Source organism: Balaenoptera physalus, assembly GCF_965194825.1.
Source record: "Balaenoptera physalus genome assembly, chromosome: 1".
NCBI classification, from domain to species: domain Eukaryota; kingdom Metazoa; phylum Chordata; class Mammalia; order Artiodactyla; family Balaenopteridae; genus Balaenoptera; species Balaenoptera physalus.
In genome coordinates, this window is record NC_138882.1 from 7,810,005 (window position 1) to 7,832,347 (window position 22,343).

The 22,343-nt window shown below is 44.1% G+C and overlaps 1 protein-coding gene across 1 annotated transcript; it reads right to left on the reverse strand.

Annotated features, from left to right (window-relative positions):
- Window positions 1-368: 368 nt before the first annotated feature.
- LOC309647261 (uncharacterized protein) lies at window positions 369-21,650 on the reverse strand (the record flags this gene model as incomplete). Its single annotated transcript, XM_082434411.1, has 12 exons — window positions 369-1,812; window positions 3,323-3,436; window positions 3,869-3,921; window positions 5,585-5,632; window positions 8,783-8,830; window positions 13,026-13,050; window positions 13,512-13,582; window positions 15,309-15,333; window positions 15,801-15,871; window positions 17,377-17,502; window positions 21,234-21,398; window positions 21,443-21,650. 11 exons carry the CDS (start codon window positions 21,648-21,650, stop codon window positions 3,347-3,349), a joined length of 930 nt encoding a protein of 309 aa, XP_082290537.1. The 3' UTR covers window positions 369-1,812; window positions 3,323-3,346.
- Between the last annotated feature and the right edge of the window lie 693 nt (window positions 21,651-22,343).

Below are 22,343 nucleotides of genomic sequence, written 5' to 3' on the forward strand. Positions count from 1 at the left end.
AATAATTTGGTTACAGATGGTATTTAGAGTTATTGTGGTGATTGTTTTGTAATGTATAGAAATATCAAATCACTATATTGTGTACCTGGAACTCTGTGTTGTAGTTCAATTAAATTAAAAATATACTTCAATTAGATAAAAAAAACCTTGGGAATAAGAAAACTTTACAGAAATGCTTAGCAACTTCTCCATGGGTGTGACTATACTCGTTTCATGCAGGATGATGTGATTAATAATAAAGACTCCACATTGTTAAAAAACAAAAAAAGAAAGAAAATAAAAAGAAAATGATTCAGGTTTTTTTTTTATTTTTTTATTTTTTTATTTATCTTTGGCTGTGTTGGGTTTTTGTTTTTGCGCGAGGGCTTTCTCTAGTTGCAGCGAGCGGGGGCCACTCTTCATCGCGGTGCACGGGTCTCTCACTATCGCGGCCTCTCTTGTTGCGGAGCACAGGCTCCGGACGCGCAGGCTCAGTAGTTGTGGTTCAGCAACTCGGGCCCAGTTGCTCTGTGGCACGTGGGCTCTTCCCAGACCAGGGCTCGAACCTGTGTCCCCTGCATTGGCAGGCGGATTCTCAACCACTGCACCACCAGAGAAGCCCTGATTCAAGTTTTGAAAGTACATCATACATCAGAATTGAGAAAACTCAGAAATCAGGGTATGGGACTCAGAAAAGAAAAAGAAAATACTGAAAAATCACTTTGTAAAGGAAAGTAAGACTAGGAGAAACACAGTGAGAAATAATGCCTTGTAAGAAACAGTAGATGAAAAGGAAGAATCTCTTAAAAACTATTTAAAAGAAAAAAAACCACTCTTGGCAAAAATGAATTAAGCAAGAAATTGTAAAATATTTGATGTGTTAAAAGTGGAAGATCATCATAAGAAATCTGATATATGAATGTTGAGGTCCCTGAAAAGAGTAAAATCAAAGCAAAGATACAAAGCAAATATTAAACATTATGATGCAAAGTTTTCTGAAAAAAAAGGCTTTGAAATTGTTTATTAAAAAGAACAATGAGCATTCAATTGCAATGACCATTAGCAAATGATACTGTGGAAAAATTACTAGGCTTTAAAAATAAAAATACTTTGGGCAGCTAGAATAAAAGCACAGGAGAAATAGAAGGGAATAAAAATTAGAATTTTAAGAGCCTTTTCAGAGAGAAATTCTCTCTGTCAGAAGAAAATAGAGAAACATATTTAAGATATGCAAGGAGAGAAATGATGAATCATGAAATTTTTACCAGCCAAGCAGACTGAATATCAAAAGTCCTGACATCAAGTCATGAAAGATCGAGGGTAATATTGTTCCCATGAACAATGGAATGAACAGACTTCAGAAAACAGAATCCTTAGAAAGTGACATAAGGACAGATGGCAAATAGAAAATTTGCAGCTCCTTACTCAACTTAGACTGAATAAGGATTGTGTGAGAGAGAGAGAGAGCGATCTTGGTGGTAGATTCCAGGGTGACTACCTTACAACAATTCATTAAGTTCTACCTCTGTTGAGGGTGCTTTTCTATACACGCGTGTGTTTTATTTTATAGAAAATTATTTTTAAAGCAACTAGATAGATAATATAATTTAACAAAAAAACATATAAATATCAAACATATACATATTGAACACACAGAACATATATATATAAACAATAGATAAAACTGTAGCTAAAACTAATACTAAATCTATACAATGAAACAACTGAGCTTGTATTGAATGAAGAGGCCTCAGGAGACTAGAAGTGATGTCGCTCCCGATCTTGCTTCAGATGAGGCTCCTGGGCTCCAGGTCCAGGCCTTCAGAGCAGAACCTGCAGCACAAACACAGGCGATGGAGTCACTGAGGAGGTGCAGAGTCAGATGGAAGAGGGCTCCCTGGGGAGGGTAAGCAGGACTCGGAAGGCTCCTCAGGCCCTGGACTTGGCCTTGGACCCTGATGTCCCCAGGGGTCAGATCCACAGGGCACTGGGGTCTGTGTGCTGCTCTTTGCTGAAGGTGTGGTCTGCTAGCAGGGAGTGTCTAGAAATGTCCTACAGGAGCGATTACACCTGGGCTTTTGGCCGGGCAGCCTTCAACTGACGGGTCCCTGGACAGAGACAGGCAGAGGAAAGCAGGGGGGCTCTGGGATCCGGGACTAAAAGGCTGATTCCCACCCGCTCTGGGCCCTGTGAGGAGCAGGAGGTCTGATGACACAGGGGGTGGGTGAACCTGCCCCTCCATCCTACACGCAGTATAACTGCTCGTAAGACCTGCCCACTGGAAATGGACAGACACCTGGAGTTTCTATGCTCCCTAAGAATTCTTTCTAACCCCCAGCCAAACTCTCCTGAGGTTTATAATTTTAAAATGTTATTATGCTGCTGTAATGAAAACATACATTTTATCTGTTTAGCATATTGCAACATTAAAAGTGGACAGAAGACACTGTTTTTCAAACTGTAATAATAAGACAAGTTATATTTATGTTATTTAATGACAGAATTGGAAAAACAAATAAAAGGAACATGAGTAACTTGAATCCTGCCCCTTTAACTCATCCCAAATGAGCATTGCACTGAACTGCTTTCTGGTTTTCCTTAACTTGAATTGGACACACACACAAAAGAATCTACAGAACCTCCAAGCCCAGGTTGAGAAATGGTGCCGTGAAGTGACCCAGGCCCCCAAGGGCTCCACAGAGGGTGAGGGACCGCCAGGGCTTGGGCGACTCCCGGGAAGGCTGGAATCCTGCGGTGACCCTACCTGACGCCAGGACTGTGAAGCAGCCGCAGGGATGCAGAGCTGGGCCAGGTGAGCTCTCTGCTTGCACAAGCACTGGGAGCCTGTGTCTTCTTCACACTTTTCCCAGGAGCACTGGGACTGGGGAGGTCGAGGCCCCCCCAACCTCTCACCACACATAGCAATTAACTGGGGATGTTCCCTGCTGCCTTTAGGGGGGTTGGGAGGGCGGGGCTGGGTCCTGCAGAGAGAGGCGATGAACACTCCAGTGGGGCTCTTCGAAGGGAACACGCTGGAACAGCACCTCCTAGAGCCGTGCACATGGCGGCCCCGCACCGCCCTCCAGCCTCCCCTGCAGATGTAACAGCTGCCGGAGGACGCGGCCCGGCAACCATGGGGGCTCGAGTGGATGGGTGCGTGTGCCCTGCGGAGATGTGCTCCTGGCAACCTCCACTTGTATGCAGGGTTTATTACCATCCTCTTGTCACCACCTTTGTGGTCACGCTCAACAGCAGTCCCCACTGTTTTGGCTGGTGTTTCTGAAGCACCAACAAGTAAGCTGGGGACTTATGGATGGAGAACACGTGCACTGGGCTGCCCCACCTTTTCACTGCCAGTCCTCCACGTTCATGCTTCCTCTTCCTGGTCTTCCTCTTCATCAGCATTAACTGTCCTAAAATATTCTCTCAAGCAGACAAGCAGAGAATATCTTGACATCTGAAAGGAAGAGAATAGGAAGAGAACAGTCAGGCAGGTCCAAGGCCACCCAGGGCAGGAAAACAACCATATGGGGTAGCTCAGGGCAGAGCCAGACTTCACCGTGGGCCCCTCCAGCTGGGTGGGCCCAGACCTGCTGACTCGAGCCCCATCTCCTGCTCAGGCCACTCACGGTGACAAAGACAGATTCAATGGTGCAGACCTCTGGTCAGGAGACAGGGACATGCTAAGAAAGTGTGGGAGGAGGCCTGCCGAGAGAGTTCATAGATCTAATATAAGATCCCAGGACCCCCAGAGCCTGGATGAGACCAGGTCCTCCAGAACGACAATCATAAAAAGAGGGAAAGAGGAGATGGGGAAGGGTTACAAGGAAGAGTCTATGGATCTGAAAAAGAAAATTTAAAAAAAGACTTGAAAGAGGAAAGAACTTACCATCAGCTGGTTGCTCTTCTCGTCAGAATCTTCGTCATCTGCCATGTAGTATTCTGGGGTCCAAGGGCAGCAGCCATGTGGGGGTGGCCGTGGGAAAGGAAAGGAGAGATTTAGAGTTGGGATGTGACCTCGAGACCCCTGTGCCCTCATCTCCACGGACCTCCCAGGGCCTCAATGGTTCCACCTCTGCAATGAAGGAGTGGGTCTCTGACCCCCAACATAAGGTTGCCGCCCTCACCTTCCCTACGTGTGACCAGGAATGAGGCCCGTGTCACCCTGTTCCTCCTACAGGCAGTCACTGTCTCCATGCAGTTCTGCCCATGACCTTGCCTTTCTCCTGCTCCCTCTGCTTCCTCACTACTTCCTTCCTCATTTCTCTCCCCTGATTACTGCTCCTTTCCTTCCTCCTTGTACCACCACTAATCCTAGAGTTCTCCAACGTGCGCACATTGCCACCGTCTCCAATCAGTTGATCGTTTAATCAACCAATCCATCCATCCCAGGGAGTACCCGGCATGGGACTGACAGTGTGTTGGGCCCTGGGGGAGGGAAGGACAAAAAAAAAATCCAAAAGTAGGAACTCTCCTATTGCCTGGGGTAACCTTAGGTACCTGGGAGATAATTAATGCTCACACCACCGTAAGTTTCCCAGAGGATGAAAACACAATCAGAGGGAAAGTAACATGTCCAATTTCATTTAGCCAGAAAATTGCAACAAGGGTCCTCCATAAATGTACCTGCCGGGAATTACCCTGAGATTTAGAAGGACTGGTATGAATGAGACCTGATAAGGTGTGAGGAAAGGTCACAGGCTGGGCAGGACTGGGGCGGGGGGAGCAGGGGCAGGGCTGTCTGGATGGAGCAGTGGGTTCTGAGAGGTGCAGTGACCCCGAGTCCTGCTGCCCTGAGTCTCTGTCCTGGGCCTGGTCAACCCCAGGAGACCAGGTCAGCAGGGCTCTGACAGCAAGTGTGTGAAGAAGCCCAGCAGCCCCTTCACACAGTCCTCTAGAATTTTTGCTGCCCATGGAGGGTCTCTAGGGGCAGCTGGACGTGGACCCCTCTCAAATGGAAGCATGTCAGCACATCAGCCTTGGGGAAGTGCAGAGGCTGAGATGAGCTCAAGGAGACTGAGCACATGCAGTGATCCCAGAGCACGTGTTCTGTGACTCATCCACCTCTGGGGCTGTCCTTTACATGAGGAACAAACAGTGAGGACAAAACACGAGGTGAAGCCACAAGTCCTGAAAGTGCAGAGGGAGAGAGTTCACTTCTCATCCACCACCCGACACTTTCTAGAAGAACTTGGTCTCCAGTTTCAAGGGCCCATGACAGTTTTGACCCACAGGTTCTGTCCATCATAGGTCAATACACAAAAGAAAACAAAGCTTCCCGTGCACAATACCCTAGATGTTGCTAACCAGAAACCAAGCTTCCATATTAGGCAGTGACAAGTGCAAGAAAGAGCAGCTCATGTGGAAAAGATCATTTTTGAGGAGCAAATCAAGAAAAGGTGATTATAGAGCACAGTCACGTCTAAGGACACAATTTCTCTCTATTGTATCATTAAAATATGAAAAAAACAAGGCAGAACTCTACACATATTTTATTCTTCTTCCTGATTTCATATCCACCTTCCTCAGTCTCCAAAGCAGGAGATATAACCCTAAAGTTCCAGGAAACCTCTGCCATTAGATCCTACCTAAGTGTTGTTCCTACCTGTATCCAAGTCCACATCATTGCCAAAAATGCTCTCCAAATTCCATTCTGTAGAAACACAAACGTGAATTTACAAGTCTTATAGATACATTTAAAATGGGACTAATGTGACTGAGTAATTGGATATTTTGTTTTATTTTAATACATTGAGTTAATCATTGATTGAATTAAATAAATTATAACAGGCACATCTAGCTAGTGGCTACCACACTGTAATACACATCTCTCTCTCTCTCTCTCTCCATATATATATATACATGGAGGATGTTACCACCCCTCCCCTGGTTATTCCCTTCTGTATGGTCTACCCATTCAAGATGGCTGTCTGCTGACAGTTTACCAAAGGAAAAACCTCTGCCCCGTGAAGGTACTTAGCCCAAGGGCGTAAGAGGGATGTGTCCCTCTGCTGGTTTCCCTGGTAACTGATGAGCCCACCTGCTGTCAATTCCCCCTATAACTGGTAGCCTCCCTATTCCACCCAGAGTGAAGAATGCTGCTACTGCTGCTGCTGCTGCTGCGTTCCGCCTGCCATCGTCTGTCTACAGTGGGATGTCTCTCCAGGACCACTTTGCTTCTGACGTGAAAGATCTCCCATCTATTAAACCATTAATGTCTCTGTCCCTGACTCCGGGCTCTTTCTTTAGCCCCGAGGCTGAGCAAGTACAGGGCTTGCAGGCCTGAGAGGTACAGCCCAACACCTTCTGCAGAGTAGTTTGCTGGCCTGATTTGATGATTCATTTGTAGGTGTTTCCTAGGCTCATGCACACTTGCCAGGCACTCATGAGACCTTGGGGACACTGAAACAGTAATGTCAACACCCAGATCCTAGAGGAATTCCTGACAGGTGTTCCATTTGAGGGGAGAGGTAATGAGCATGGCCCAGTGCACCTGTGCTAGACATAATCAGTGAGCAGGTGCAGAAGGGAGGAAGGGACATTCACTCACTTCATGAGGCCATCCTTCTCACCACTGACTCTGAAAAACCCAGGGAAGGAAGGGACAAAATGCCCTTAGAAGGTAAATGGCCTGTACACTGAAAACTACAAACCACTGCTGAAAGAATTAAACAAGGAACAAATAATTGAAATGACATATCATATTCATAGACTGGAGACTTATTATTGTTGACATTTCTACACTACCCAAAGCTAAGTATAAATTCATTGTAATACCTATCAAAATCCCAACGTCATTTTCAAAGAAATGGAAAAAAAAGATCCTAAAATACATATGGAACCACTAAGGACTCCAAACAGACAAAACAATCCTGAGAACAAAGAACATAAATGGAGGCTTCTCACTTCCTGACTTCAAAACACATTACAAAGACACAGGAATCAAAACTGTATGGTACTGACATAGACACAGATACATAGCCCTAAAGACCAGAATAAATAACCCCCAAGAAAACTCATAGATACATGGCCAAATGAAATTCACCAAGGTTCTAAGACAACAAATAGGGAAAGTATAGTTTTTTCAACAGTCAATAGGATGAAAATATAACTTACAGAAAGATTACAAACATGTATAAGAAAAGGAGCTAATGTCCAAAACATATAAGAAAAAAACTACAACTCAAATGCAAAATAAGTTAAAAAATTAAAAACGGTAAATAACTGGGTTCAGAAATGTGCAAAGACTTAAATAAGACATTTCCTGAAGAAGACATACAAATGGCTAACAGATATAGGAAAAGGTTCTCAACCTCACTAATCATCAGGGCAATGCAAATCAACACCTCACACCTGTTAGGCTGTGTATTATAAAGAAAAAAAATTAACAGTTTAAGGCCAAGATGTGGGGAATTGGCAACTTTGTATACTGCTGGTGGGAATGTAAAATGGTAAAGCTATTATGAAAAAGAGTATGGGGGTTCCTTATAAAATTATAAACAGAAATATCATATGATTCAGCAATCACAGTTCTGGGTATATATACTAAGGAAATTAAATCAGTATCACAATGAGATGAACTTAGGTTCATTGCAGCGTTTTCCGTAATAGCCTAGATATGCAACCAACTTCACATAACAAGTAAGTGTCCTGTGCCTGAGCTAACCTTAGGTACTGGGAGATACTTAATCTTCAAAACAACTCCATAAGCCTCGTAGCCCCTTAGAGAGGATGAAAGCAATATTAGAGTTAAAAGTAACTTGTCCAAAATCCCTTAGTCTGAAATACTGAAACAAAAGTTCTACAGCAGGGGAAGCCTCATAAACACACAGCACCTGCCAGGGTTTACCCCAGCCTTGGAAGAACTGGGAAGGATAAGGCCAAGGCAGGCCTGAGGAAAGATCAGAGGGTAGGCAGGACTTGGGTGTGGGGAGCAGGGGCAGGGCTGTCTGGATGGAGCAGTGGGTTGTAAGAAGAGCAGTGACCCTGGGTCCTGCTGCCCTGAGTCTCTGTCCTGGGCCTGGTCAATCCCAGGAGACCAGGTTAGCAGGGCTGTGAGAGCAAGTGTGTGAAGCAAGCCCAGCAGCCCCTTCACACAGTCCTCTAGAATCCCTGCCAGCCATGGAGGGTCTCTAGGGGCAGCTGGACATGAACCCCTCTCAAATGGAAGCACATCAGCCTGGGGGAGGTGCTGAGGCTGAGATGAGGAGACTGAGCACACGCAGTGATCCCAGAGCATGTGTTCTGTGACTCATCCACCTCTGGGAGCGCCCTATCCATGAGGAATAAACAGTGAGGACAAAAGTAGGGTGAAGCTACAAGTCCTGAAAGTGTAGAGGGAGAGAGTTCAAGTCTCATCCACCACCTGACACTCACTATAAGAACTTGTTCTCCAGTGTCAAGTGACTATGAGAGCTTTGTTCCCACTAGGATATGGCCATCATACATGAATGTAAAAATGAAACCAAAATCCCTTGTGCAAAATACCCTCCAGGTACCAAACAGAAACCAAGCTTTCATATTTGGCAGTGAAAAAACAATGAAAGACTAGTCTTGTGAGAAAGAAAATTTCTGAATGGCAAAGCAAGAAAAGATGTCTATAAGCACAGTACAGTCAAAGGACATGGACAAAATAACTCTATTATATCATTAAAATATGGAAAGAACAAATCAGAATTCTACACATATTTCCTTCTTCTTCCTGATTTCATATTCACCTTCCTTAGTCTCCAAAGAAGCAGGTGGAACCCAAGTGTTCTAGGAATTGTCTCGCTTTAGATCCTACCTGAGAGTCGTTCCCTACCTGAATCGTCATCAGCATCACTGCCATGTATGCTCTCCACGATGCATTCTGTACAAACACAACCATGAGCATAAAGTTATTATACAAGTTGACCCACCCATTTCTCCTACTCGACTTGCTGGCTCACACAGCATCACCCTGGTCTTCCCTCCAGGTTCTCAGACCTCCCCTGTGCTCTGTGCAGACAGAGTCCTTCAATAAGACATTGATCACAGCTGAAAATTTCAAATGAGGGAGAGATGCTGAGAAAATCACCTTTAGACCCCTCACTTCTATAGACCCATTTATAGCTTTCGCTTTCAATCTTACCGACCTGAAATTCCAGATGTTACAGACACACTTGAAACATGGCTAGTGTGACCAAGCAATTGTGTGTTTTTTGCATTTTTTTAATAGAATGAGTTAATTATTGTTTGAACTAAATTAATTATAAATAGGCACATTTGGTTAGTGGTTACCACACTGGAAAGCTCAGCTCTAAGAAATCCAAAGATGAGAAAGAGGCAACCAGCCACCCTTCCCCTGGTTGTTCTTTACTGCAGAAAATTTGATGGCCTGATCTGATCATTCGTATGTAGGTATATCTTGGGCTCGTGGACCCATGCCAGGCATTGGGAGAGTCCTTGTGGACACTGAAATAGTACGGTCAACACTCAGATCCAAGAGGAATTCCCAGCAAGGAGCCCACTTGTAGACAGAGGTGAAGGGCATGGCCCAGTACACCTGTACTAGACATAATCAGAGAGCAGGTGCAGAGGGGAGGGAGGGATTTCACTCTCTTCGTGAGTCCATCCTTCTCACCCCTGACTCAAGAAGACTTGAGGAAGGCAGTGGAAAAGGCCCCTTAGCAGGTGAAAGATTTGTATACTGAAAACTACAGGACATTGCTGAAAGAAATTAAAGAAGAGACAAGTAATTGGAATGCCATACCATGTTCATAGACTAGATTATTAAATACTGTTGACATTTCTATACTACATAAAGTGATGTACACATATATCGCAACAACCCACAAAATTCGATGTCGTTATTATAGAGGTGGACAGAATCCTAAAATACATATGGAACCCCACCAAGTAGATAAAACAATCCTGAGAGCAAAGAGCAATGATGGAGATTCACACTTCCTGAACTCAAAACACATAACAATGCCACAGCAGTCAAAACAGTCTGCTACTGGCATCAGGACAGTGAGATAGACCAATGAAATATAATAGAGACCCCAAATAAACGCACATATATATGGCCAACTGATCTTTGTCAAGGTTCTAATATTACCGAGTGAAGAAAGGATAGTCTCTTCAACAATCAACAGAATGAAAAGGCAACCTATAGGATGGGAGGAAATATGTGTAAACCTTGTATCTGAATAAGGGGCCAATATCCAGAATATATAAGAAACTACTACAAGTCAATTTCAAAAAAACGGCGGGCAAATAACTGAGTTTAAAAATGGGTAAAAAGCTTCTCTAGACATTTCTCCATAAAGACATACAAGTGGTCAATCTACATATGAAAAGTTGCTCAACATCACTAAGCATCAGGGAAATGGAAATCAAGCCACAAGGAGATATCACTCACACCTGTTAGGATGTGTATTATAAAAAGAAAATTAATGGATGTTGGCAAGGATGTGAAGAAGTGGAAATTCTGTACCCTGCTTTGTACCCTGTAGTAATGTAAAATGGTGTAGCCATTATGGAAAACAGAATGGAGGTCCCCCAAAAATTATTGAGAACTATCATAAAATCCAGCAATCACTCATTTAGGTTTATATACAAAGGAGATAAAACAAGAATGTCCAAGAGATATCTACAGTCTCATGTCCATTGCAGCATTATACACAAAAGACAACATAGGAAAACTGCCCTGTGTCCATGGGAAGATGAATTAATAAAGAAAATGTGGTGTATACATTCAGTGGAATGTCATTCAGTCTTTGAAAAAGAAGGAAATCCTGCCATTTGCAGCAACACGAATGAACTTGGAGGACATTTGTAAGGGTGAAATAAGCCAGTCACAGAAGGTCAAAAACTGAAAGAAAACTCCGAGAAGCAGAGAGTAGAAGGGTGGTTCCAAGAGCTGGCAGGAGGTTGACATGGGAAGTCTCTGTTCAATGGTTATAATGTGTTATCTGCAAAATGGAAAAGTTCTAGACACATGCTGTACAACAAGGTGCATGTAGTCAACAGGACTGACTGGACACTTCAAAACTTATTAAGATGTTGGATTTCATTGTATGTGTACTTTTACAACAATAAAATATACATATGTAATATAAATACAAAGTGGAAAAAAGGGAAAAAAGAAGAAAAATAAGGAAAGGGAGTCAACAGAGGGAAAGAAGAAAGGAGGAAGGGTCTCGAATGTACACAGGTATCAGGAGATAATGGAAGAGAAGCTCATCTCCACAGGCTTTAAGGAAGACATCTCTCCACAGTTCACTCCAGCAAGAGGGGGATGTCCTTTCTCTTCCCCATTCAACCAGAAGCCCCAGTAGCATCCTAAGTGCGGGCCAGGCTGCGCTCAGGTGTACACTTTTCCTTGACCTCTAAACCAACCACCCCTGACACCCCCATGGCTCAGGTGCCCTTCCTGTATCTCCTTCCACTTCTCTAAAGCATTTCTCTCTTCAAGTCCAGCCCGAGGTTCCAGTCCTGTCCTCACACGTGGGGTCCACTGGGCGGGTCTCTGAGTTCTTAGAGCCTCCCTGTGAGTAGCAGGCACTGAATCACACACCAGGGTTCCCCTCAGCACCATCAGGAAACTACGATCTAGGGATAGAGGATTTCTAGAACAACTTTACTCATAGACAGTTTCTCGGGTAAACAAGTGACATTTTACAGTCAAGCATTTTCAGTTTTTTCTTTGGTGGGGAGAATATTGACACATATAAGGCAATCATATTCTACTAAAGTATGTATTTCTTAAAGGACTCACTACCGAAAAAAAAATTTTTAAGTATAACTTTCCATATTTTAATTGACTTTACTCCCAGACTTGTTTTCTTGCAAAAGCCTTCAGAAAATACCAAGAACCTACTTCATCTTGCAGTTTGCACAGCAACATGAGTGGAGATGCTCTTGTCACACTGATTGGTTTCTCTGTCCCACCTTGCAAAGCACAACCTCCTCTCTGCCCTCCTGGGAAGGGAGCCAGTGCCCACCCTGAGCTCAATCCCTGGGGTAGGTCTCTTGGTTCTGTCTTCATTGTATGCAGTGTTTCTTGCTCAGCACACACAAACAGGGCCGGCACAAGTGATGGAAGACAGACTTTGCACAGGAGAAGGACATTTCGTTTTCTTAGCACAGCATCTGATGGTGAATATTAGCCTCAAAGGAGAAAGGTGGAGTGAATTTCCTCCATCTACTCCCGGATGCTCGCCCAGCACTAGGTGCTTCAGGTGAGGGGGGAGGACTCATCCCAAGGCTTTAATAGGAAACAGTTAGAATGAGGGAAGTGGCAGAGAGATGTATCATGAGCATTCAGAATGCTATGAGACCTACTAAGAGATGAGATTTATTACTAAATGAAGTTGTAATTGACCCAGTAGTAGGGATTCTGAAACCCAGTTTTGTTCATTAAGAATCCAGCCGTGGAGCAACTAAGCCCGTGCACCACAACTACTGAAGCCCGTGCACCTAGAGCCCGTGCTCCGCAACAAGTGAAGCCACCGCAATGAGAAGCCCGCGCACTGCAACGACGACCCAACGCAGCCAAAAAAAAAAAAAAAAAAAAGAATCCAGTAAACATTTGCCTGGGTGGTGACAGGATTTGTTTTCCAGGTTAAATGAGGTTCACTTGGTATAAAATCAATGCACACGTTGAAAGTGTATAGTTTATTTACTTTTATCTCCATACTCATTCATGATGCAATGGTGATGGGAATATTTTTTAGAAAGTTGGCACCAGTAACAGTGATGTTTAGGGGAACATAAATCGAGGGAAACACAACACAAAAAGTTCACATACACACACAGAAGCATACCACTCATTTCACATACAGACACACCCAGTCCCATGCACACAAACCTACACCACCTAACCGTAATAGAGCTTCTTCCTGGGACTACAGCAATTGGTCACATTACTTGTAAATCACTTTCTATCACCAGGACCCCTACTCTCATTCCCAGCACAAATTTGGAATCAGTTTGGCCTCTACACTAAAACCAGCAAGAACGTCCCACTTTCTCATCTTCAAAGTTTTTCCTCCCCAAGGGACTGATTCCAGAATACATACCGTTTTCACATTCTGTGAAGGCCGCCTGCAATTACAGAAGAGAAAACACTATGAGGATAAGATCACAGTGATGCTCAGGACTTTTGTTCATTTGGTGACAGTAGAAAACCTGATAAGAAACAGTGGTCCAGGGAACCCAGCAAGGGCTATCAGAGCAAACCTACTCAGGCTGAAAGGCAAGAACTTTGGTTGGAGGATGGAACTTCCAAGTCCATTTAGGTTGGAAATTACAGAATTCTTTTCCTAGAGGAAAAATTGCTGCAGGAGAGAGAGCTCCGTACTCTACAGGCTGTAATGGATGTTGTCAATTTTAATGTCCTGTGGAATCAGGCACCATGAGTTGGAAATAGACTCTCACTCCACATAGTCCCAACCAAGGGAACTGTATGTATCTGGAATGAATACCCTCAAATATTCATAACTTAATTCTATTGAAAGAGAAATAAAGCAATATTTCTATCTCAGACCAGACAAAATCCAGCTTACCTTGGGGATACACAGAGCCTTTTCTTCTGTCCTATCGCAATGCAGGTCATCCACCACATCCTCAGGGAGAGCTGGAGGGACACAGAGTAACTGTCAGGACACTGGCGATTCTGCTCAGGAATTACTCAGGGGTTTTCTTCTCGATGAGGACGTGGGGTGGTGTGTATGGATGTGGGAGGTTACTAAGTGTGGGCTGAGCTGGCGTTGGGCCGTCCTCTTTGGGGGTGAAGGAAGGCAAAGGACGAGAGGAAGGAAATGAAAACAGAGCTTTGGCTTTCTAGCTAAGGGGAGCCTAATCAAAAGGGAAGAGTCAATCTAAAGAATGGCAAACACTAAAATGCATGCTCTGTTTCAATGACAGAGACCCAGGACCCATCCTGCCTGTTTTGAGCTTCTGCTAAATTGCCACTGTCTCTTGATTTTTCCCAGATCACTCTTCCCCCAGCATCCACAATTCCAGCTACTGTATTTATCATGTCTTCTATTGTATAATATTTTATACTTGATTAACAGCAACCTCTATTAAAGGACTGAATTCAATCCTAGACAAAATATGCTATATTTATTCACTAATCACTTGTCTTAAAGAAAATCAGTATACAAGATTTGACAAAACTGAAATCCTACCATTTAGATACAGCCACTATCAATCATATCATATTTTTCTCCCAGTCTTTGTTTTCTATACAGTGTACGTATGTCCACTGAGTCAGGGGCTGTCCATACTCTAGGGAGCTGTTCCATAAGTGGGACACTTCATTCTGAAGAGGGAGCACGGACTGAGCACAGCCTGTCTCTAACCCAGCTGTGCAGGAGATTTGTACAGGCTAACAATCAGGTTCCACTTTGAGTCCTTGGGTGTGGGCTACAGGAGTTGACCAATTCTAAGGCTTATGGTAATGTTATCCAATGCAATAAAATATCTCCCTGATTCTTATCTGCTTTTGGCCTTGTTTAAGCAATGACACCAGCACTGACAGATATGACCTGTACTGTATACATGGGGTCTCACACCTCTCAGAATCTGTGAGCTGACCAGGAGAGTGCAGGTCCTGAGGTGAATTTCACACTAATGACTGTGCCAAAGTCAACTGGTAAGTCCACGCATAGCTGCCCTGGGTTCTGTGACCACTAAGGCCACCTGATGGGCAAGGTCTGGACCTCTGGAGATGCTAGTACTTGCAGCCATGGACACGGATGCAGGGACGCCCTTGCTCCATGACTGAGGCTCCCTTGGCTGAGTGGTAAGTGCAGGTCAGGGACCCAGAGCATCCACACTGGGACCCACCCCTGGGCTCTCAGTTTGGCTTTTCCACGTAGGAGGTCAAGAGCTTACAACATTTGCCTCTGCACCATCTCCTTCTGAGGAAAAGGAATATTAACCAAATCTGGGGAACAGCTGTGTTGAGGGAAGAACAAGGTGATGTACAGACAGTGTGCAGTGGTGACGAATTTGTTTAGAAAGTTGACAGGTGAATTGTGCTGTGTAAGAGGGAAATCTCTCCTGAGAAAACACACACACTCACACATGCAGGTTCACAATCACACCACATAGTCTCACACATGGACCCCACCCCAACCCTGATACATCATCTAAATGATGCAGTTACTTCCAGAACCACAGAACTTGGGCATGGCTCTTTACTGGAAAATCAGCCTCTAGCTCTACACCCCCAGCCCTCATTCCTGTAGGGACCCTGAATCAGGGTCTCTCTCCAACCAAAGCCAGCAAGAGAGTGCCACCTTCTTCATCATCTAGATTGTTCCTCAGCAGAGGGGTGGTCTCTGAATACATACCGTTTTCGTCTGCTGTCCCATCCACCTGTGATTAGAGAATAGAAAACAATGTGAGAATCTCAGCATCCTGTGCTCTGTGGATACAGGTATTTTATCTCTTTTTTGTCCCCAGAAAACCAAATGGGAAACTGTTGTTGAGTCAATGGCCCCAAAAGAAAACAGAGAAGACAGCTGTGGGAAAGGCTGGAGCTTTTCCTGGAAGATTTCTCAGATCCATTTTGAGGAGCAAATACAAAATTCTATTTCAAGGAGGGAAATTTTCTGCTGAGGAAAGTGTGTCCGACTATACAGTTTCTAACTGATGTTGTCATTTTGTAAATGGCCTTTTGAATGAGTTGTCTGTTGGGAAAGACCTTCAATCAACATTCATCCAACCAAGCAAAATTGTATACATCGGCTGTCTTGAACATTATAGATCTTCATATCTGAAATCAACTGGAAAAGAAAGAAATGAAGCAAACTTTTCATCTCTGATAAATAAGGGGAGCTCACCCTGGAGGTAGATGGAGCCTCCTCCTCTGTCCTCACATTGGGCAGTTCCTCCGGCAGGTCCTCAGGGGGCTCTAGGAGGACACAGAGTAAGCGTCAGGACACTGGTGTTGCTGCTCAGGAATTACTCAGAGAGCCTCGTTACTGTGGACGCAGGGTGGGAGGGTCTGGATGCAGGTGGTTAATGAGCGTGGACTGAGCTGCTCTTGGACAAACCTCCCTGGTGGGTGGAGGAAGGCAAAGGGGAGGGACATTTCAGAAATGAGGAAGAGGGCCTTTAGCTTTCTAGCTGTAGGGAACCTAATCAATTTGAAAGTGTCAGTCTGAAAAAGCTTAAACACTAACGTCGCACTATGTTTCCGTATAGCGTCCCACGGCTCCTCTGCCCAATTTCGAGTCCCTCCAAATCCCCCTTCTTCTTGAAATGTTACAAGACTATTTCAGCTTCCTTATAATCAAATATGTTGCTCCTTCGTTCATCATCCATTCTGTTGGATTTTTGACTTATTTTATTGTGATGAAGTATACATAATATTTATGCTTTTCATAATTTTTAAGTATACAGTTCAGCAGCATTTCTTACTTTCACAATGCTGTGCACCCATCAACACAATCTACATCTTAACCTTTTTCATCATTTCAACATAACCTCTGTACCCATTAAATCATAATCCACCTTACCCCTGCCTCCTGGCCTTGGTAATTTCTACTTCCGGTGTCGGTGAGTCTGCCTACACTAGGTACCTCATACAAGTGGAATCATATAATATTTGTCTTTCTGTGCCTGCCTTATTTCACTAACAATAATATATTTTTTATATTATTTGGATCATTCATTTTGTAGCATAATTCAATCTTTAATTCCTTTTTATGGTTGAAAATTATTCCATTCTGTGTATATATCACATTTTATTTATCCATTCATCACATGATGGACTTTGGATTGTTTCTATCTTTTGGCTACTAAGAATAGTGCTACTACGAACATTAGTGTACAGATTTCTGTATGGGACCATAATGGTGACAAATAATATTGTGCATATTTCAAATATCATTGAATATAACAACACAAGGTGTGACTCTTAGGTGAACTATGGACTTTTAATTAATAAAAATATACTTATATTGTTTCACTAATTGTAGCAAATGTACCTCACACATGTTATATATTATTAATAGCTGAAACTGGAGTGATAGGATACAGGAATTTTCTGTATTGCCTGTACAACTTTTATGTCAATATAATCCTGTTCTAAATAATGTCTAATAATTTAAAGAAATCTCGAAACATGGTTTCAGGGAGGGATGTGTTGTTGCTAACGTTCAAAAACCAGCTAATGTCTAAACCATAACTAGAGACCATCTTCACTCTTAAACATGAACCAAATGTTGAATTTCAAATGCATGTTTACTTCCATGGTTAAAACAGTACCAGCTGGCTTAGTAAGTTTCAATTTGAACACATGAAATAAAAGAAGACTACTGCTTAGTATTTCATAGTTTTTTCTTAAATATGAGGCATTGAATAAACTAGAATAATTATTCTTGAGTGAACCTAATGAGAAATTTTCCACAGTACCTTCAGCTGGGTCATTTATAGGGTGCACCCTAAAGTGTGGCCGGATGCGGATCCTTTTCACCCAGCCAGGGGTTGATATTCTTGACCTCCAGTGAGTGTTTCCTCTCGCATCCTGGAAGCAGCATCCTGGGAAATGCATTACAATAGAGACAACTATTGATGTCTTGCTGGCAGAAGACCATGGGGAAATTAGCAATAATTTATTCACAGTTCAATCCTTTGGTCCCTTTCCTCACCAGCTGCCCAGCAGAGCCTCCTGAATCAAAGTTGGACTTCGGAAGACCTTGCAGTTTGGTCTGCAATGAAAACACCCAACAGACAGGTTTTGTGGGCAAATATCTTTATTTAACTGAGAACGTCTAGAAACTCAGCAAACCATTGGGACCATGACTGATGGACCGGATTCAAATCCCGTTTAGAAGAAGCATGTACTTGGGAAAGATATGTAGATCCCTCTTTGCCTCAGTTCCCTGTTCTGAGATGTAGAAATGTTAATATGGCCTACTTTTAGCATTAATGTCATGTGGCCAAAAATGATGGAATACAGGTAAAATGTTAGAAAAATAAAGGACCGGTGCTTCACAAATGCTCTATAAGTGTTCAATCCTGAATGAGGCAAGAATAAGCTGGACATTTCGTAGTTGTTGAAAGCAGAGAAGGGATTTGATGGCTCCAACTAAAGGGGGGATGCAAGCTTACTCTTCAGCTTTTTCACGGGAACAATGCTTTACAGCTCATGGAGAATATCCATTATCACGTCTGACACCCAGCCCTGTTGGCAGTGAAAGGGGGGGCAAAGTGGGGGCTGTAACCCATATGTTATGGTGGAGGGAGTGGAAATTCAGAGAGATAAGTGACTGTCCAAGAGTCACAACCAAGATGAATGATGGATCTCGGACAGGAATGGGTTGGTTCCCTGAGGACAAAGACACCTGCACCGCTGAGGCCTGCCCAGGGCACAGGGATCCTGCCCTGGACCCCTGAACCAGGAGTTCCCCTCACTCTCTCTAATTCTCCTGCCCCAAGTGTTCTGTGGGTGAGAGCTGACGCCCTGGAGGAGCTGCCTGAGCCTAGAAAAGAACCCAAATCCCCACCCTACTTTTCGTCTCTATATTTCAATCCCTCATCCAAAATACAACAGTTTCTGCCGAACAAAGCCCCTCTGAAGGACCACAGGAATTCCAACTGTGTCCATTCTCCCCAGCCTCTTCATATTGTCAACTATCTCACAAGCATCCTTCACAACGACCAGCTCACCATGCTGAGTGACCAGTGGTCTGTTAGGCTGCTAGGCTGGCTCAGAGCTCAGAACCTTCTAAACAAAAGGCCACAGGACGGATCTACCAAGAATCAGCTTCCCTTCAATTGACCAAGCCTGGATGAGTAGTTATCGTGAATTAACTGGGGAGGTGGCCATCTGTGCTGGGCTTTGGTGGCTTAATTAAGTCTGTGATGCTCAAAGTCTCACTGACAATTGATCTGAGCACCCACTCGAGCGGCCTGGACCAAGGGCTTGCTAAGAATGGGCAAGCGTTCAAGTCTTTCCTCACTGAAGCTCCGGCTCTATAAACTCATCATTCTCTAGACCCTGTAGTGGAAGGCAATAGAATCCCACATTGTTTTTGAAAGTCATCTCCATACTCAGAGGCTGGAGACCCCACCCCAGGAGTCTCCTTGAGAATCACCAGACAGACCCTCCTTCCCTCAGTGACCAAATGTTCATTCCACTAATGTGATGGCACTGGCCCTTCTCACCAAACTCCCTGGCAGCCGCCAAACAGCCAGTGATCTTGTCCACAGCAACCCATGGAAATCCAACCAGTGAATCCCAGCTTCTTTCCTTTATAAAACTTGCTGGAGGGGCTTCCCTGGTGGCGCAGTGGTTGAGAGTCTGCCTGCCGGTACAGGGGACACGGGTTCGAGCCCTGGTCTGGGAAGATCCCACATGCCGCGGAGCAACTAGGCCCGTGAGCCACAGCTGCTGAGCCTGCGCGTCTGGAGCCTGTGCACCACAACAAGAGAGGCCGCGACAGTGAGAGGCCCGCACACTGCAATGAAGAGTGGCCCCCACTCGCCGCAACTGGAGAAAGCCCTCACACAGAAACGAAGACCCAACACAGCCATAAATAAATAAATAAATAAATACTTAAAAAATAAAAAAAAAACTTGCTGGATTTAGACCTTGAATATTTGGTTTCAGATTTTGACAGTTACATTTAGAAGAGTTGAGCTGTAATTCCCCTTTCCTCCTATAATGACCATTGCTGAGGAGATATGAAGATTCTCCTGCTTCAGTAAAAGCATAATGAGTGAGCTCCCTTTATCTGTTCTCTGGTAGAGTGTGTACAAAATTGGCATTTGGAGATAGTATGTTTTTCTAAATTTAGGAAAATATTTAAGGCAGCTGGCTTAAGAAGAATCAAAGCTGACAGAAGAATCAAAAATATATATTAAGTAATATAACAAACTATAAAATATACTTATAACTGTAGATAAATGTGGTAGAAATGAAGAAAGAAAAAAAAAAGATGAGGAACATATATCAGTAAAAGTTAACCAGCCCATTTGAAGGAACAGCCTTCAGAGGATGAATATGAACCTACCTCCAGAACAATTCAGATTGCCCATTTTCAAACTCTCAAGGACTGAAGGTGAGAGCTTCTCACCCGTCACCCTATGTGAACCTCTCAGTTCACAGAGTGGCAGTTGGAACGGAATGCCAAGATGTGCATCATACTACCAGAGTGACAGGTCACCATAAAACTTTCAGAGTGAACTGGAATCTGCACGGGATGGGTCCAACTGCTGCTGTCTAGAAAGTGTGTCTCCAAGGACAAGTTTGGCTCTTCAGAGCAAACATTTTATTTCCAAAATTGAATCTCAGGCGCACAATTTACTCTCTGATTAAGAAAATAATTTATATGGGAGAAAATGATCTGCCCCCCAAATATAGTTGATAGTGAACATTTCAGGGTGAAGACGGACAAGGCTAACACGTTGAGAATAAAAAGAGGTTCTATTCTTGACTGAAATATCATCCTGTTGCTGAACGCAAGTCCACGTGCCTGACACACAGTGAGGCCAAACAATACCAAAATGTCGAGTTTGGAGCAGAGGAGCAGAGAAAGGTTTATTGCAGGGCCAGGCAAGGAGACTGGTGGCTCATGCCTTAAAAAACCCTGAACTCCCCAAAAGCTTTCAGCAAAGCCCTTTCCTGGGAAAGGTAAGGGAGGGGTGTGGTTAGTTGCCTCAAACTTCTAAAGTCAGATCCTTTTTTCTTAAGGTCAGGTCATGGTCAGGTCACGATGTTCCTGTAAGCCTCCATCAAAACAAATGTTACTCTCTGGACTGACAAGAAAGGGCAAGGTCCCAAGGCTCAACCCTTGCCCTCCAGGGTCCAGGTCCTGGCCAAGAGGAGGGGGTCCGTGTGCAGGCTGGTGACCCTGCCCGGGAGTGTCCGTCCAGCAACCAGACTGGGTCCTCCCACCGGTGCCCAGGCCTGCTTGAAGAAGCAGATCTCAGGTGGCGGTGCCCTCCAGGCCAGGTCCCCAGACCCTGCCCAGCCTTCATCACTGAGGGAGCCAGGCGCCCAGGACACTGCCAGCCCTCAGGCTTTTCCTTTAAACTGGAGAGAATCATTTGTAGCAAATACCAGTCAGGTGAATTCCCAGCTCCAAGCAATTGCCCTTCTTGGAGAACAGCCCAACCACAGCGGCAGACCTGCAGTAATGATGTGCAAAGTCCTTGCAGCTGAACCCTGAGCTCTGGCCACCTCCTGGGGTGGGTGGGCAGCTGATCAAAGCTGGAGCAAGTTTTGAAACTTGAGCAGAGAGTCTGAAGCTGGCTGAAGCTCTTACCTGGATGACAGTGTCCGTGTACTCCAGGTGCTGAGGCCTCTGTGCACCACGACCCATGGGGACCGCTGCCGCCATTAGGTCGCCGAGGCAGGGACGGCGGGAGAGGGATGGGGTGGTGCCGCTTCGAGGCCTGGGCCTGGCGGGTGGGCGGCCGTGCCGAGGGCTCTGGCGCTCCGTGGGGCACGGCCCCCAGCCTGTCCCCAGCTCACCCGGCTGCCAGAGGCCGAAAGGCCTGGAGGGCCCCGGGGAGGAGGCTGCAATCTTCCTCTCACTGCACTCTGCCATGAGGACCACGGCCAGGTAGAGGAGGACCTCTAACCGCTGCGCTAAGGGTCTTGCACTAAGCTTCTCACGCTGAGGGTCTCGCAATGATAGGGGTTGGATGCGTGCCCCGCCCCTATTACAATCTCCACCCATTTCTACTCTTCCTCCCCACACTTTTCTAGATAAAACAATTTAAAATGTAAGATTTAATCTTATTATAAACAAAGTTAAGTTTTCATGTCTAATGTCCAGTTGTATTCTTAGTGTCCTATAAATTCGGTTTTTCTCCTCACAGAAATTAATATTTTTGCCACGCATTGCAAGTCTATTTCCAATTTGTCACTGTCTTTTTATCAGTTACTTTTACTTATATCATGAAGACATTTATTTTATTTTCAAAAATCAGTAATTCAAATATTTTTATTTGTTATTTTTGGCTGTGGGAAAGGTAAGGAAAAAGAATATTATGACTAATATTCACATTAAGGGCTAAATACTCCTTTAAGAAACTATTTTGCTAATTAGGAAAATAACTACAGGTGCTTCAAGACAAAACTTCTATTAAACAATTTTGAATATTTCTAAAGGTATATGTCAAAATGGGCTAATTAACTTTTTAGGATAATGATACAACTTTTTCCCAGAAATAATACATAGTCATAATTATCCTGATATATTCATAAAGTCAGCTGAGTGTTTTGTAAAGCACATGTGGTAATTTATATCTCAAATAAAAAGCTCAGAACATTTTGGAAGTGATAATGATGGTACATCAATGATTCATTCATTTGAACAGATTAGATACACGATGTGTCTATTTATCAGATAATGAACTTGTAGGTGTTT